Genomic DNA, 13178 nt, shown 5'->3' with positions numbered 1-13178 from the left:
ATCTGACCAAAGAGATGAAAAAGACCTGTACTCTGAAAACTATAAACACTGATGAAAGAAATTGAAGATGGCACAAAGAAATGGAAAGACATTCGATGGTCATGGATTGGAAGAACAGTATGTTAAAATGTCCATACTACCTAAAACAATCTACAGATTTAAATGTAATTCCCATCAAAATACCAAGAGCATTTTTCACAGGACTAAAACAATCTGAAAGGTTGTATGGAACCACAAAAGACCTCAAATGGCCAAAGCAATCTTGGAAAAGAAAAACAAAACTGGAGGTATCACAATTCCAGACTTCAAGTTACATCACAAAGCTGTAGTAATCCAAACAGTATGGTACTGGCACCAAAATAGACACATAGATCAGTGAAACAGAATGTAAAGCCTGGAAATAAACCCACAACTTATGGTCAGTTAATCTTTGACAAAGGAGGCAAGAACATGCAATGGGAGAGAAACAGTCTCTTCAACAAACAGTATCGGAAAAGTTGGACAGCAACACGCAAAGGAATGAAACTGTACCACTTTTGTACATTGTACACTCAGAGTGGACCAAGGACCTAAATGTGAGACCTGAAACCATAGAAATCCTAGCAGAGAACACAGGAGGTAATTTCTCTGACGTTGGTTTTAGCAACATCCTTCTAGATCTGTCTCGTGAGGCAATGGAAACAAAAGCAAAAATAAATTATTGGGACTTCATCAAAATAAAAAGCTTCTGCACAGCATAGGAAACAACAAAACTAAAAGAAAATCTACAGAGTGGGAGAAGATATTTGCAAATGACATATCTTATACAACTTAACACAAAAAAACACAATCCAGTTAAATATGGGCAGAGGACATGAACAGACATTTCTCCAAAGAAGACATACAGATGGCCAACAGACGCATGAAAAGATGCTGAACGTCTCTCATCATCAGGGAAATGCAAATCAAAAGTACAATGAGATATTACCTCACACCTGTCAGAATGGCTAAAATTCTTGAAAACTCAAGAAAATGAACTGTGGAGTTACTAGAAATTCAGTGATGTGGCTAGGTACAAAATTAATACATAAGTAAATCAGTATGTTTCATATATATAACCACTAGTTAGAAGAAATAAAGTAAGAACACAATATTTATAATGGCAACAAAAGAGATAAAATTCCTAAATATATACATTTTTTCCTATGTTAATTCTAAGAACTCTGTGGAGAATATGTAAATGCTAACTGGTTTGAACAAAATCATAAAATTATTACACAATTATATTGTTGGACAGAAAATAAGATAATGGTGTCAATTCTCCAGAAGCTAATATGTGAGGTTTGTTTTTTTTTTTATTTTTAAAAATTTTAATTCCACTGTTGTTAATATATAGTGTTATATTAGTTTCAGATGTACAATATAGTGATTCAGCAGTTATATATATTACTCAGTGCTCGTCAACACAAGTGTACTCTTAATTATTTTTATTTTCAAAGATTTTATTTTTAAGTGATCTCTACACCCAATGTGGGGCTTGAACTTAAACCCTGAGATGAAGAGTCACATGCTGTACTGACTGAGCTAGCCAGGCGCCCCATGATAAGTGTACTCTTAATCCCCACCTGTTTCACCCATCCTCCCGTCCACCTCCCCTCTGGTAACCATCTGTCTGATCTCTATACTTAAGAGTCTATTTTTCGGTTTGTCTATTTTTTCTCCTTTGTTTCCTTAAATTCCAAATATGAGTGAAATCATACAGTATTTGTCTCTCTGACTGATTGACTTTGCTTAGCATTATACCCTCTAGATCCATCCGTGGATGGCAAGGTTTCATTCTTTTTGATGGATAAGTAATATGACATGGTATCTACATGCCACATCTTTATCCATTCATCTATCAGTGGACCCTTGGGCTGCTTCTCTTATCTTGGCTAATTGTAAATAATGGTGCAGTAAACATGGGCATGCATATATCCTTTTTTTTTTTTTTTAAAGATTTTATTTATTTATTTGACAGAGAGAGACACAGCAAGAGAGGGAACACAAGCAGGGGGAGTGGGAGAGGGAGAAGCAGGCTTCCCACAGAGCAGGGAGCCCGATGTGGGGCTCGATCCCAGGACCCTGGGATCATGACCTGAGCCGAAGGCAGACGCTTAACGACTGAACCACCCAGGTGCCCCTGCATATATCCTTTTAAATTAGTTTTTTTCTTTTTAAGATTTTATTTATTTATTTGACAGAGAGAGACACAGAGAGAGCAGGAACACAAGCATGGGGAGTGGGAGAGGGAGAAGCAGGCTTCCCGTGGAGCAGGGAGCCTGATGTGGGGTTTGATCCCAGGACCCTGGGATCATGACCTGAGCCGAAGGCAGAGGCTTAACGACTGAGCCACCTAGGCGCCCCTAGTGTTTTCATATTCTTTGGGTAAATACCCAGTAGTACAGTTACTAGATCATAGGGTAGTTCTATTTTTATTTTATTTTATTTTTATAAAGATTTTACTTATTTGTCAGCGCACATGAGCAGGGGGAGTGGCAGGTAGAGGGAGAAGGAGAAGCAAGCTCCCCGCTGAGCAGAGACCCTGACGTGGGGCTGTGGATCCCAGAACCCTGGGATCATGACCTGAGCCGAAGGCAGACACTTAGCTGACTGAGCCACCCAGGTGTCCCAATTTTTAAAGATTCTATTTTTAAGTAATCTCCACACCCAATGTGAGGCTCAAACACACAACCCCAAGATCAAGAGTTGCATGCTCTACTGACTAAGCCAGCCAGGTGGCCCTAGTTTGCTTTTTTATCTTAAAATTTTTCAAGTTTTTTGGGTGCTATAATACATATAACATATTATTTATCATTTGAACTATTTGTAGATGTGCATTTCAGTGGTATTAGTCACATTCATTCTCTGTCATTATGAATTTGCCTATTCTAGGTACCTTATAGAAGTGGAATCTCTATGTGTGTCTTATTTCACTTAGCATAGTATTTAAGGACCATCCGTGTTGTAGCATATATCAAAATTTCTTTCCTGGGGTGCCTGGGTGGCTCAGCTGGTTAAGTGGCCGACTCTTTTTTTTTGAAGATTTATTTGTCTGAGAGAGAGAGAGAGAGTGCACGCACAGAGTGTAGGGAGGAGCAGAGGGAGAGGGAGAGAGAAACCCAAGAAGATTCTGTGCCGAGCATGGAGCCCTATATGCGGCTTGATGTCACACAACCTGAGCCAGAACCAAGAGTCAGACACTGAGCTGACTGAGCCACCCAGGCACCCCACAGCTGACTCTTGATTTTGGCTCCTGTCACAATCTCAGGGTGGTGGGATCAAGCCCTGTGTCTGGATCCTTGCTCAGTGAGGAGTCTGTTTGAAAATTCACTCCCTCTGCCCCACCCCCTGCTCTGCATGCACGCTCTCTCTCTCATGTCTTCAAAAAAATTCCTTTCCTTTTTCTGGTGTGTGTGTGTGTGTGTGTGTGTGTGTGTGTGTATATATATATAAATATATATATATATTAAAGATTTTATTTATTTATTTGACAGAGAGAGAGAGAAATCACAAGTAGGCAGAGTGGCAGGGAGCAGCAGAGGGAGAAGCAGGCTCCCCGCTGAGCAAGGAGCCCAATGTGGGACTCGATCCCAGGACCCTGGGATCATGACCTGAGCCGAAGGCAGACTCTTTCGACTGAGCCACCCAGGCGCCCCTTTGGTGTATATTTTTATTGTGTGTACATGTCACATTTCATTCATTCGTCCATTCATCTTCTGATGGACGGACAGTGGGTTCTTTCTACCTTTTGGCTGTTGTGAACAATGCTGCCATGGGCATTGGTGTACAGATAACTGTTCGAGTCCCTGCTTTCTGTTCTTTTGGATATATAGCTGAGAGTGGAACTGCTGAGTTATATGGTAATTCTATGTTGAACTTTTTGAGGAATTGCCAAACTGTTTTTCACAGAGGCTGCATCATTTTGTTAATGTGTTTTTAAACTTTATATAAATGACATCATTTGTACATATACTAACTTGTTCTTTTACTGATCTTTTTAATAGATTTATCATTGTTAATATATGCTGTAATTTGTTGTAGCTTCTGCATAGTATTTTATTGTATACATTTTATGATTTATTCATGTATCCGTTAATGATGGGCTCTTAGGTTGAACTCCCCACCCCTGTTTAAAAACAGCCCTGTAATGAATATTATAGAAGTCGTCTTGTGCATATGTGTAAGTCATTAGGATATATACCCAGTAGTAGAATTGGAGCATACAGTATGTCTTTTCAACTTTACTAACTATTGCAAAATTATTCTCACACCAGGAGAAAGTGGGAGTTTCCATTTTCCTTATTCTTTGGATGCTTGGGTTATCAGATGGGTGTGAAAATGGTATCTAGTTGTTTCATCTTGCATTTCCCTGGCAGCTAGTGAGGTTTTGCCGTCTTTACCTTTGTTAAGTGACCTTCCAAGTTTCATTATGTGTAAATTTCCTTTTCAAAACATCTGCCAATTTCTTTTTGGGATCATTTTGTCCTTCAATTTTAGGATTTTTTAATACGCTGAGAATACTAATCTTTTGTTTTATTCTGAAAATCTCCTAATCTCTGGCTTTATGGTATCTTTTTAGTATAAAACTATGCAGCCCAGTACGGCAATCACTAATATAAATTAGATTTAATTTCAATTTAATTAAAATCATACATTTTTTCAGTAGCCACGTGGCTAGTGGCTACTGTATTGGACATTGCTGATACAGGACATTTCCATCATTGTAGAAAGTTACGTTGCACAGATCCTGATAGAAAGTTTTAAACTTCAACAGGTTTATCATAAGATTTCATTATGGATTGTGATTTTGTGTCTTTCATGAGTAATCTTTTAGCACCATTATGTCCAGGAGGTATTCTCTTACGTTTTCTTTTAAACAGTTTGCTTTTCTTAGTAGGTCTTAGAATCCATCTGGAATTTTTTTTTTTTTTAAGATTTTATTTATTTATTTGAGAGAGAGAATGAGAGAGAGAGAGCACATGAGAGGGGGGAGGGTCAGAGGGAGAAGCAGACTCCCCGCTGAGCAGGGAGCCCGATGCGGGACTCGATCCCGGGACTCCAGGATCATGACCTGAGCCAAAGGCAGTCGCTTAACCAACTGAGCCACCCAGGCGCCCAGAATCCATCTGGAATTTAATTTTGTGAATGGTGTTGATGTGAGGTCAGGATCTGACTTTATTTTCTTCTATATGGATTTTTGTTCTAGCATTATTATTTTGATAGTGGATCTACTCTACACTGAGATGTAATGCCTCCTCTGTCATTTGCCAGGTTTTTAGTGTGTGTGCGCTTCTTTTCTGGTGGGCTTTTTTACACTGGTATTTTAATTTTTCTTTTTCCTTTTCTTCTTCTTCCATATCCTTTTTTTTTTTTTTTTAGATTTTTATTTATTTATTTGAGAACAGAGAACAAAAAGTTCAACATAGAGAGAGAATGAGAGAGAGAGCATGAGGGGGGAGGGTCAGAGGGAGAAGCAGACTCCCCGCCGAGCAGGGAGCCGGATGTGGGACTCGATCCCGGGACTCCAGGATCACGACCCAAGCCGAAGGCAGTTGCTTAACCAACTGAGCCACCCAGGTGCCCCTTCCATATCCTTTCTTAACCCTTTCTTCTCCATTTTGAAGTTGGGGTCAAATTTTGACAAGTCCCTAAAAAAACAGACTTGTTGGGAATTTGTTTAGAATTGCATGGAATTTATCAAATAATTGGTGAGAATTGGTGGTTTTATACTATTGAATCTAATAATCATTTTATTCTAATTTTATGCCCCTCAGTAATAATTAGTGATTTTCTCCTTAAAGGTGAAGCACATCTTTTAATAGGATTTTTATTGTTTATTCATGTTAAAACTTTCACTAATGAGACTGATGTGTAGTTGAGTTGCATTGGTGTTATCCTAGCCCCATTAAGTGATTTGGGCAGCTTACTTTCTATCTTCTGTTTTCTAAAACAGTTGATATTTGGGATTTCTAGAAAATTCTGAATGTATTTTTCAGCTTGCAAGCAGTACTTTGAAAAGTATCCAGGAGACCATGAACTCCTTTGGGAGGTTGAAGGTGTTGGACACTGGTATCAGCGAATACCAGTCACCAGAGCATTACAGAGAGAAACACTTAAAATTACAGGTAAGAATTATAGGTTTCAAGTTGGAACACATGTCAAGCTTAAAGAGCAGAGCCTTTTAATGTTTGTGTCTCTTAGTCCAGAGTTATGGTATATTGTAATGTGACCTCTCTAGTAACAGATCCTCTTTTCTAAAGTTTGAATTTTTGTTATGTATTAACGTTTGGGTCACTAATAATAAGAGGACCTAGAATTATAATAGCCCAGCAGAATCTAACATTCTAGGAATTGGTGGGTAAGAAGGAAACACAGATACTGAATCAGCATAGAATAGGCATCAAGGAAAAAGAGTAGTCCCTGGTCTAATGCATCTTTCCTCCAAGTCACTAAATACAGATAACTAATACTTTATAATTGCAAGGTTTCATTATAACATATTGGTTAAGGAGATGCTCCACACCTAGATTTTCAACACCCTTCTGTTCAGGATGCTATTCAGGACTTTTGTGCAAATCAGTACAAACCATGTTACAATTAAAACCAAATACTGATTGGGTTACAATTTTTAAAATTCTTCTGTACACAGCAGTTTCTCAAAATGAAGCTAAAAGACCTATGTCTGGAGAGTATGGTCTTTCATCTGTTCCAGAATATGAAGCAGAAACTGAAGACAATCAGTCTAGTGAGATGCAGCTAACTGTAGGTACACTGTATGTTTATTGTAGGAAATAATTTTTCTGTTCTTTAAACTAGATTCAGCTAATATTTAATTTTGTAAATGTTAAAGTTCATCCATCAAGTTATGTAATTCTAAAATTTTTACTGTATTATATTCTTGGTATCTCCTGTTAATGGCTTACTAAGGACTTAATTTTCTTCGAAAAATAATTTGGAATCACACAAAATAATATAGAAGAAAATAAAAATCTGTAATCCCACTACCCCAGATGTAGCAACTGTTAACATTTTTGTATTTGTATTTTATATATATTATAAAAACATGTATCTGCATACATTTTTGTTTTCTGTTATGCTGCTTCTGTTTTTCTCCATTAACATAATATTATAAGCATTTTCCATGGCATTATTGTTTTAAAACATTGTTAAATAGCAGTGTACTATTCTATTATATGTAAATACCATTGTTTATTTCTTTAACATATTATACTTAAGTTTTTTGCATAAGTGACCCAGCAGTGAACACATTTATACATGCATCTTTTTGCGTATGTAATTCTTTCCTTGCACTGATAAATTTCTAGAGGTGAAATTAGGAATAGGTCAAAGGTTATAAAGTTATTGTGGGAAGTTTTGAGTCTGTCTATGCTAGGTCTTTGTAGAATGTAATGCACTTTGAAAGTACTGGGTAAACCTTTCAGGGACAAGTGCTTTAGGAAATTATTTGTGCCTCTTATTTCTGCCTTAATTAGCGTGAATGTTGACTGAACTTTTTGGAAACCTTTTTAAGGATAATATATAATTACTTGTAAGGAGTTAGGTTTTTTTGTTTTTATTTTTTTCTACATTTGGAACCAAACTAAATAATAAGCCTGGGTTTGATTATATTGTGATCCAAATTCCTCAGATATAATTAAATTTATTTAGTATTGGTCCTACATCATCAAATCAGGGAATGTAGAAAAAATCTTTTCCCAAAATGTGGTGAGGGCAATGATTTACCTTAATGATAAGCCAAATAATTTTAAATGGGCTGTGTAAATGAGAATATATATTAAACCATGTCATAAGATTGGCAGCATAAATTCAGTTTTCTTTCCCTTTAGAAATTCATATTCTTCAAATTAAGATTTTAATTAGTTTAAGGAAAATATATCTCACATTAAACTATTTTAACTCTTTTTATTGCTAATCAAATGGGAAAATGGTTTTGTTTGTGTATTTTAACCACATTGTTTTTAGCTTTACTGCGGTATAATTGACAAAAATTGTACAACTTGATGTTTTGAGATAAACTGAAACAATCACTATGATTTATTCTAGGTGATGATGGTATTTCTACTTGCTTTTTCCTGTTTTGTGACATAACACATTACATGTACTTCTCTTACACTCTTTGAACCTTTTTTAATGGATTTCTTTTGTGTGTTAACCTTGTCTAGTTCAACTACAGGCTTCTTGAAGACAGGATTTTTATCTTATCTGTCACAGTTTATCCTTGTTTGTGTCTTCTCAGTAGACCTTCTTAAAGTCTCTATGCCTGTTGTGTTGTAGGGTTTCATTAAGTGTGTGATGAATGAATGAATAGTAGTTTATGTAATAGATACTATGGCAAGCACTGGATGTACAAAGATACGGTTCTTACAAGCATGAGAGAAGTAGATCGTCCATTATTGGAAACATAAATAAACTACAGGATTATAATTCCCTTAATAGAGCAAATAGCAAGTGTTTGAAGGTACATAGCAGAGTATGAGTAACTCTACCCAAGGAGTGCAGTAGGTGAAGTAGCAACCAAGCTGACTTGCAAAGGGCAGGTGTGAGTTTTGTGACAAGGGTTAGGGCATTCCAAATGCTAACATGTGAAAAAAAACAAAAACAGAACCAAACAGGTGTAAAGAAAATGGCATGTTTAGTATGTGAGAGGTATTTGGTTTTGAAGAGGTTGAGAATTTATATTCTAGGCAGTGATAAACCATTAAAGGTTTTGTTTTTGTTTTTTTTTTTAAAGCAAAACAGTAGCACAATTTGTGATTTGGAAGCATCGTTGTCATCAGGTTGGAGGGTATGACGAAAGCATCGGTAATACGAAGGAGGGGGCAGTTTAGAGAGATTCTTCCAAGTCAGAATTGACAGGCTTTCCAGTTCACTGAATGAAGGTTAAGAAGAAATCATTACTAACTTACAGGTTTTTGGCCAGAATGGCTGACTGAACTGTTACTGCCATTAACCAAGATAGAGAATAATATGAGTTCAATTTGGAACAGGTTGGTTGTGAAATTGGATGGAGGTCATATTTCCTTTAAAAAAGAGCTTTGGAGGGGCGCCTGGGTGGCTCAGTTGTTAAGCGTCTGCCTTCAGCTCAGGTCATGATCCCAGGGTCCCGGGATCGAGCCCCACATTGGGCTCCCTGCTCCGCGGGAAGCCTGCTTCTCCCTCTCCCACTCCCCCTGCTTGTGTTCCCTCTCAGGCTGTCTTTCTCTCTGTTAAATAAATAAAACCTTTAAAAAAGAATAAAAAAAAAGAGCTTTGGAAATCAGGAAAGAAGTTGGGGAGATTAAATTGTATATCTGGATTCATCAGCAAATAGATGTTGAAGTAAAGGTAGTAGATAAAATTACACAGGGAGAGCATATGGACAGAGAAGAGGAGGTAGCCGAGGACAGGACACTAGGAAACTCCAGTGAGTTGCATGTAACATATTAGATGGCTTGGTAAGGGCTCAGCCTCAGGATGAACTGAGACTGTAACATCACTTTTTTTTTTTTTTTAAAGATTTTATTTATTTATTTGACAGAGAGATAGTGAGAGAGGGAACACAAGCAGGGGAGTGGGAGAGGGAGAAGCAGGCTTCCTGCGGAGCAGGGAGCCCGATGCGGGGCTCGATCCCAGGACCCTGGGATCATGACCTGAGCTGAAGGCCGATACTTAATGACTGAGCCACCCAGGCGCCCTGTAACATCACCTTTTAATTTCTTCAGTAAATTTCCATGAATGGTGAATAGGGAATACCAAAAGTACTATTTGAAAAATGTTTCACAAGATTTTCTTTGACATCGACTAAAGTAGATTCGTAGGGAGAAAAAATGATCTAAAACTTTTGGTTTTAATCTGTATTTCTGTTTTAGATTGACTCTCTAAAAGATGCCTTTGCAAGTACTTCTGAAGGTAAGAAATTCAGCTAATCTTCCAGTATGTGAGATGCTTAGAATTTAGGGGTGGGAGATGTCTCTTAGAGTGAGTGAACACTTATCCCACTCTAAGATCTAGCACTGAGTTACAATGCCACCACTACCGCTAGTCTTGCTGTGTGAACAAAGTAAGCTGTCATACCTCTTTTTTCCTCATTTCCTTACCCGTAAAATAGGGAGAGTGATGTCTGCCTTGTTTATGTCCCAAGATTATTGGGAGAGAATATAAGTGAAAATGCAAAAATACACTGCAGAGCTCGGGGCAATATGGAAATGTGAGGAATGAATAAAGTGAAGGTATTCCATAATTTAGAAAAAAAGACTGATGTTGTTTCTTGGCCTGATAGAAAGAAATGTGTAATTGTGGGAATATACGTAAGCTAGCATAGTTCTTAGATTTCTGTGTATTGTAACATATTGTAACAGATAATCCTTTCAGGATCATACTGAATTAATTGTAGTTTTGCTGTTTTTTCTCAGGTCATGATAAAACACCAGTTTCCACTCGTACTCGAAGTAGTCATCTGAAGCGGCCAAAGATTGGGAAACGGTTTCAGGATTCTGAATTTAGTAGTTCTCAAGGAGAAGATGAAAAGACATCCCAGACTTCACCTACAGCTTCGATAAACAAGTAAAGTATTGGTTATTTTACTCTCATTATTTTGTTATTCTTATTTTCATATTTTTTAAAGGTTTTATTTAAGAGAGAGAGAGAGCACAAGCAGGGGAAGGGGCAGAGAAAGAGGGAGAAGCAGACTCCCTGCTGAGTAGGGAGCCTGATTTGGGGCTCAATCCCATGACCCTGGGATCATGACCTGAGCTGAAGTTAGACGCCTAACTGACTGAGCCACCCAGGTGCCCCTTTTTATTTTCATGTTATTAGTATTTAGTATTTAAGATGGAAGTTGTTATTATATTGTTTGTGTGGCACATAACCTTGGTGTAAGAGTTTGTATTTGAATTCTTCTACAGGATTACTGATTGTATTCACTTTGACATATTACAGGGAGAAGATGCTAGTAAGAAAGTAAAATAAATCCACAATTTAATCTCATGTCTGAAAATCCAAGAGAATATTCTGGTGATTATATTATCCCAACTTTGATAGTAGCTATAATTTTTAGTAATGCTGAGGTTTAGTCAGTTTTTTAAAAACCTTAAGTTTTATTTTATAATGGATTCATTTTACTGGGTTACTGGATATAACACAAATTAGCGATAACCATAAGTGGTTCAGTCCTGTCCTCTAGGAACTTAATAGCCAGCTGAATCAGTAGAACACTGGGGTCAAATCTTTATCCTCTCTCTTCCTGCAAACCTTAAAGAAAGGAAGATTTCAAATTTTATAGTAAAACTAGACTTTTTTGTTGTAATAGTCCTACCAGTTGTTCCTGAGTTAACCATTCATAGGTTTGCCGTTTTATCTGTGAAATTATTTTACTCAAGTAGAAAATTTTGTAGCTTTGCTAATGTCATTATGTAAATAATTTTAAATTTGGATAATTGTGTAATTATGTAAATGTTCTATTTTACTGAAAAATTAATGTTAAAGGCAAATATAACTACTTAAATATTTAAATCTAGTAACTTGTGAAAGAGAAGAGGTTAAGATAATTACAGTTTTCTTCCTGTGTAACATTTTGATGTAATACCCTTTTTTTTTTTTTTTTAGAGATTTTATTTATTTGACACAGAGAGACAGCGAGAGCAGGAACACAAGCAGGGGGAGTGGGAGAGGGAGAAGCAGGCCTCCCGCCGAGCAGGGAGCCCGATGTGGGACTCGATCCCAGGACCCTGGGATCATGACCTGAGCCGAAGGCAGATGCTTAACGACTGAGCCACCCAGGCGCCCTGTAATACCCTTTTTAGAAGGGAATATAACAGTGCATTTATTTATTTATTTATTTATTTTTTAAAAGATTTTATTTATTTATTTGAGAGAGAGAGAATGAAAGACAGAGAGCATGAGAGGGAGGAGGGTCAGAGGGAGAAGCAGACTCCCCGCTGAGCAGGGAGCCCGATGCGGGACTCGATCCCGGGACTCCAGGATCATGACCTGAGCCGAAGGCAGTCGCTTAACCAACTGAGCCACCCAGGCGCCCCTAACAGTGCATTTATATTGAACATCTCAGAGTTATTGTAGGATTTTGTTTGTTTTTCTTTTTTTAAAGATTTTATTTATTTATTTGACAGAGAGAGACACAGTGAGAGAGGGAACACAAGCAGGGGTAGTGGGAGAGGGAGAAGCAGGCTTCCCGCCGAGCAGGGAGCCCAATGCGGGGCTCGATCCCAGGACCCAGGGTCATGACCTGGGCTGAAGGCAGACGCTTAATGACTGAGCCACCCAGGCGCCCCCTGTTTTTCATAAATAGAACAGTAACAGTAGGACTACATGCTTGAATGCTTACTCAGCTACTATGAAGAACAAAATTGCATCTTTGCCCTTGAAGAATTGACTGCCTGGTGGTTTCTAATTAACTAGCTATACCTGTGACACAGGTTAGGAACACTGCAAGGTAGATTGTGATGGTACAATAATAGAAGTACAAAATGGTGTGGATGCAGAGGAGAGATTTGATTGAATCTAATTGAGGGGATAGAGAGATTAGGCATTTGGACCAGGGCTTGAAAGAGACGTTGAAACTCAACAAGCAGAGTCGAGAGAGAAGATGTTCTAGTCGGGGGCTGGTCCACAAACTATAGTCTGTAGATCAAATCTGATCCACTACCTATTGTTGTAAATAAAAGTTTATTGTAACACTTCCATATCTTAGATGTTTGTATGGTTGCTTTTGCATTACCGTGGCAAAGTTGAGTACTTGTTCAGAGACCATATGACCCATAAAACCTAAAGGAATAGTTTATTGACCCCTGATGTATACGAGGGTTATCCAGAGAACTTACTGTGATGATGAAAATGTGCTTTATCTGCCCGGCCCAAAATGGCAGCCCTACTTACTATGTCCATTGAACACTTCAAGTGTGGCCAGTGCAGCTTAGGAACTGAATTTTTAATTTCATTTAATTTTAATTAATGTAAATCTGGACATGTGTTATGGCTACTGTATTACACCATGCAGATATAGCATGAGCAAAGGCAAAAAGCTAAGAAGAATATTAATAAGGATAACTGATGTGTAATGTAAAGGTTACCATCTAGTAGGAAATAAAAATATGAGAGTCCAGGTCCCAGGCCAGCAGGCATTGTAGCAGCATGAGCGACTC

General features: G+C 37.8%; 1 protein-coding gene across 1 annotated transcript in view; it reads left to right on the top strand.

Moving 5' to 3' along the window:
* Positions 1–13178, top strand: part of FAM169A (family with sequence similarity 169 member A) — a 61875-nt gene that overhangs the window by 38532 nt on the left and 10165 nt on the right. The window contains exons 7-10 of the mRNA XM_045896570.3: positions 6018–6146; positions 6671–6783; positions 9891–9930; positions 10434–10584. Coding sequence (XP_045752526.1) covers positions 6018–6146; positions 6671–6783; positions 9891–9930; positions 10434–10584 — 433 coding nt within the window. The remainder of the gene's footprint in view (positions 1–6017; positions 6147–6670; positions 6784–9890; positions 9931–10433; positions 10585–13178) is intronic.

The sequence above is a fragment of the Mirounga angustirostris genome, unplaced genomic scaffold, assembly GCF_029215605.1.
Source record: "Mirounga angustirostris isolate CCGP_5_RB_7025 unplaced genomic scaffold, mMirAng1.0.hap1 SCAF_7, whole genome shotgun sequence".
Taxonomy (NCBI): domain Eukaryota; kingdom Metazoa; phylum Chordata; class Mammalia; order Carnivora; family Phocidae; genus Mirounga; species Mirounga angustirostris.
This window is presented reverse-complemented; position numbering and strand designations above follow the sequence as displayed.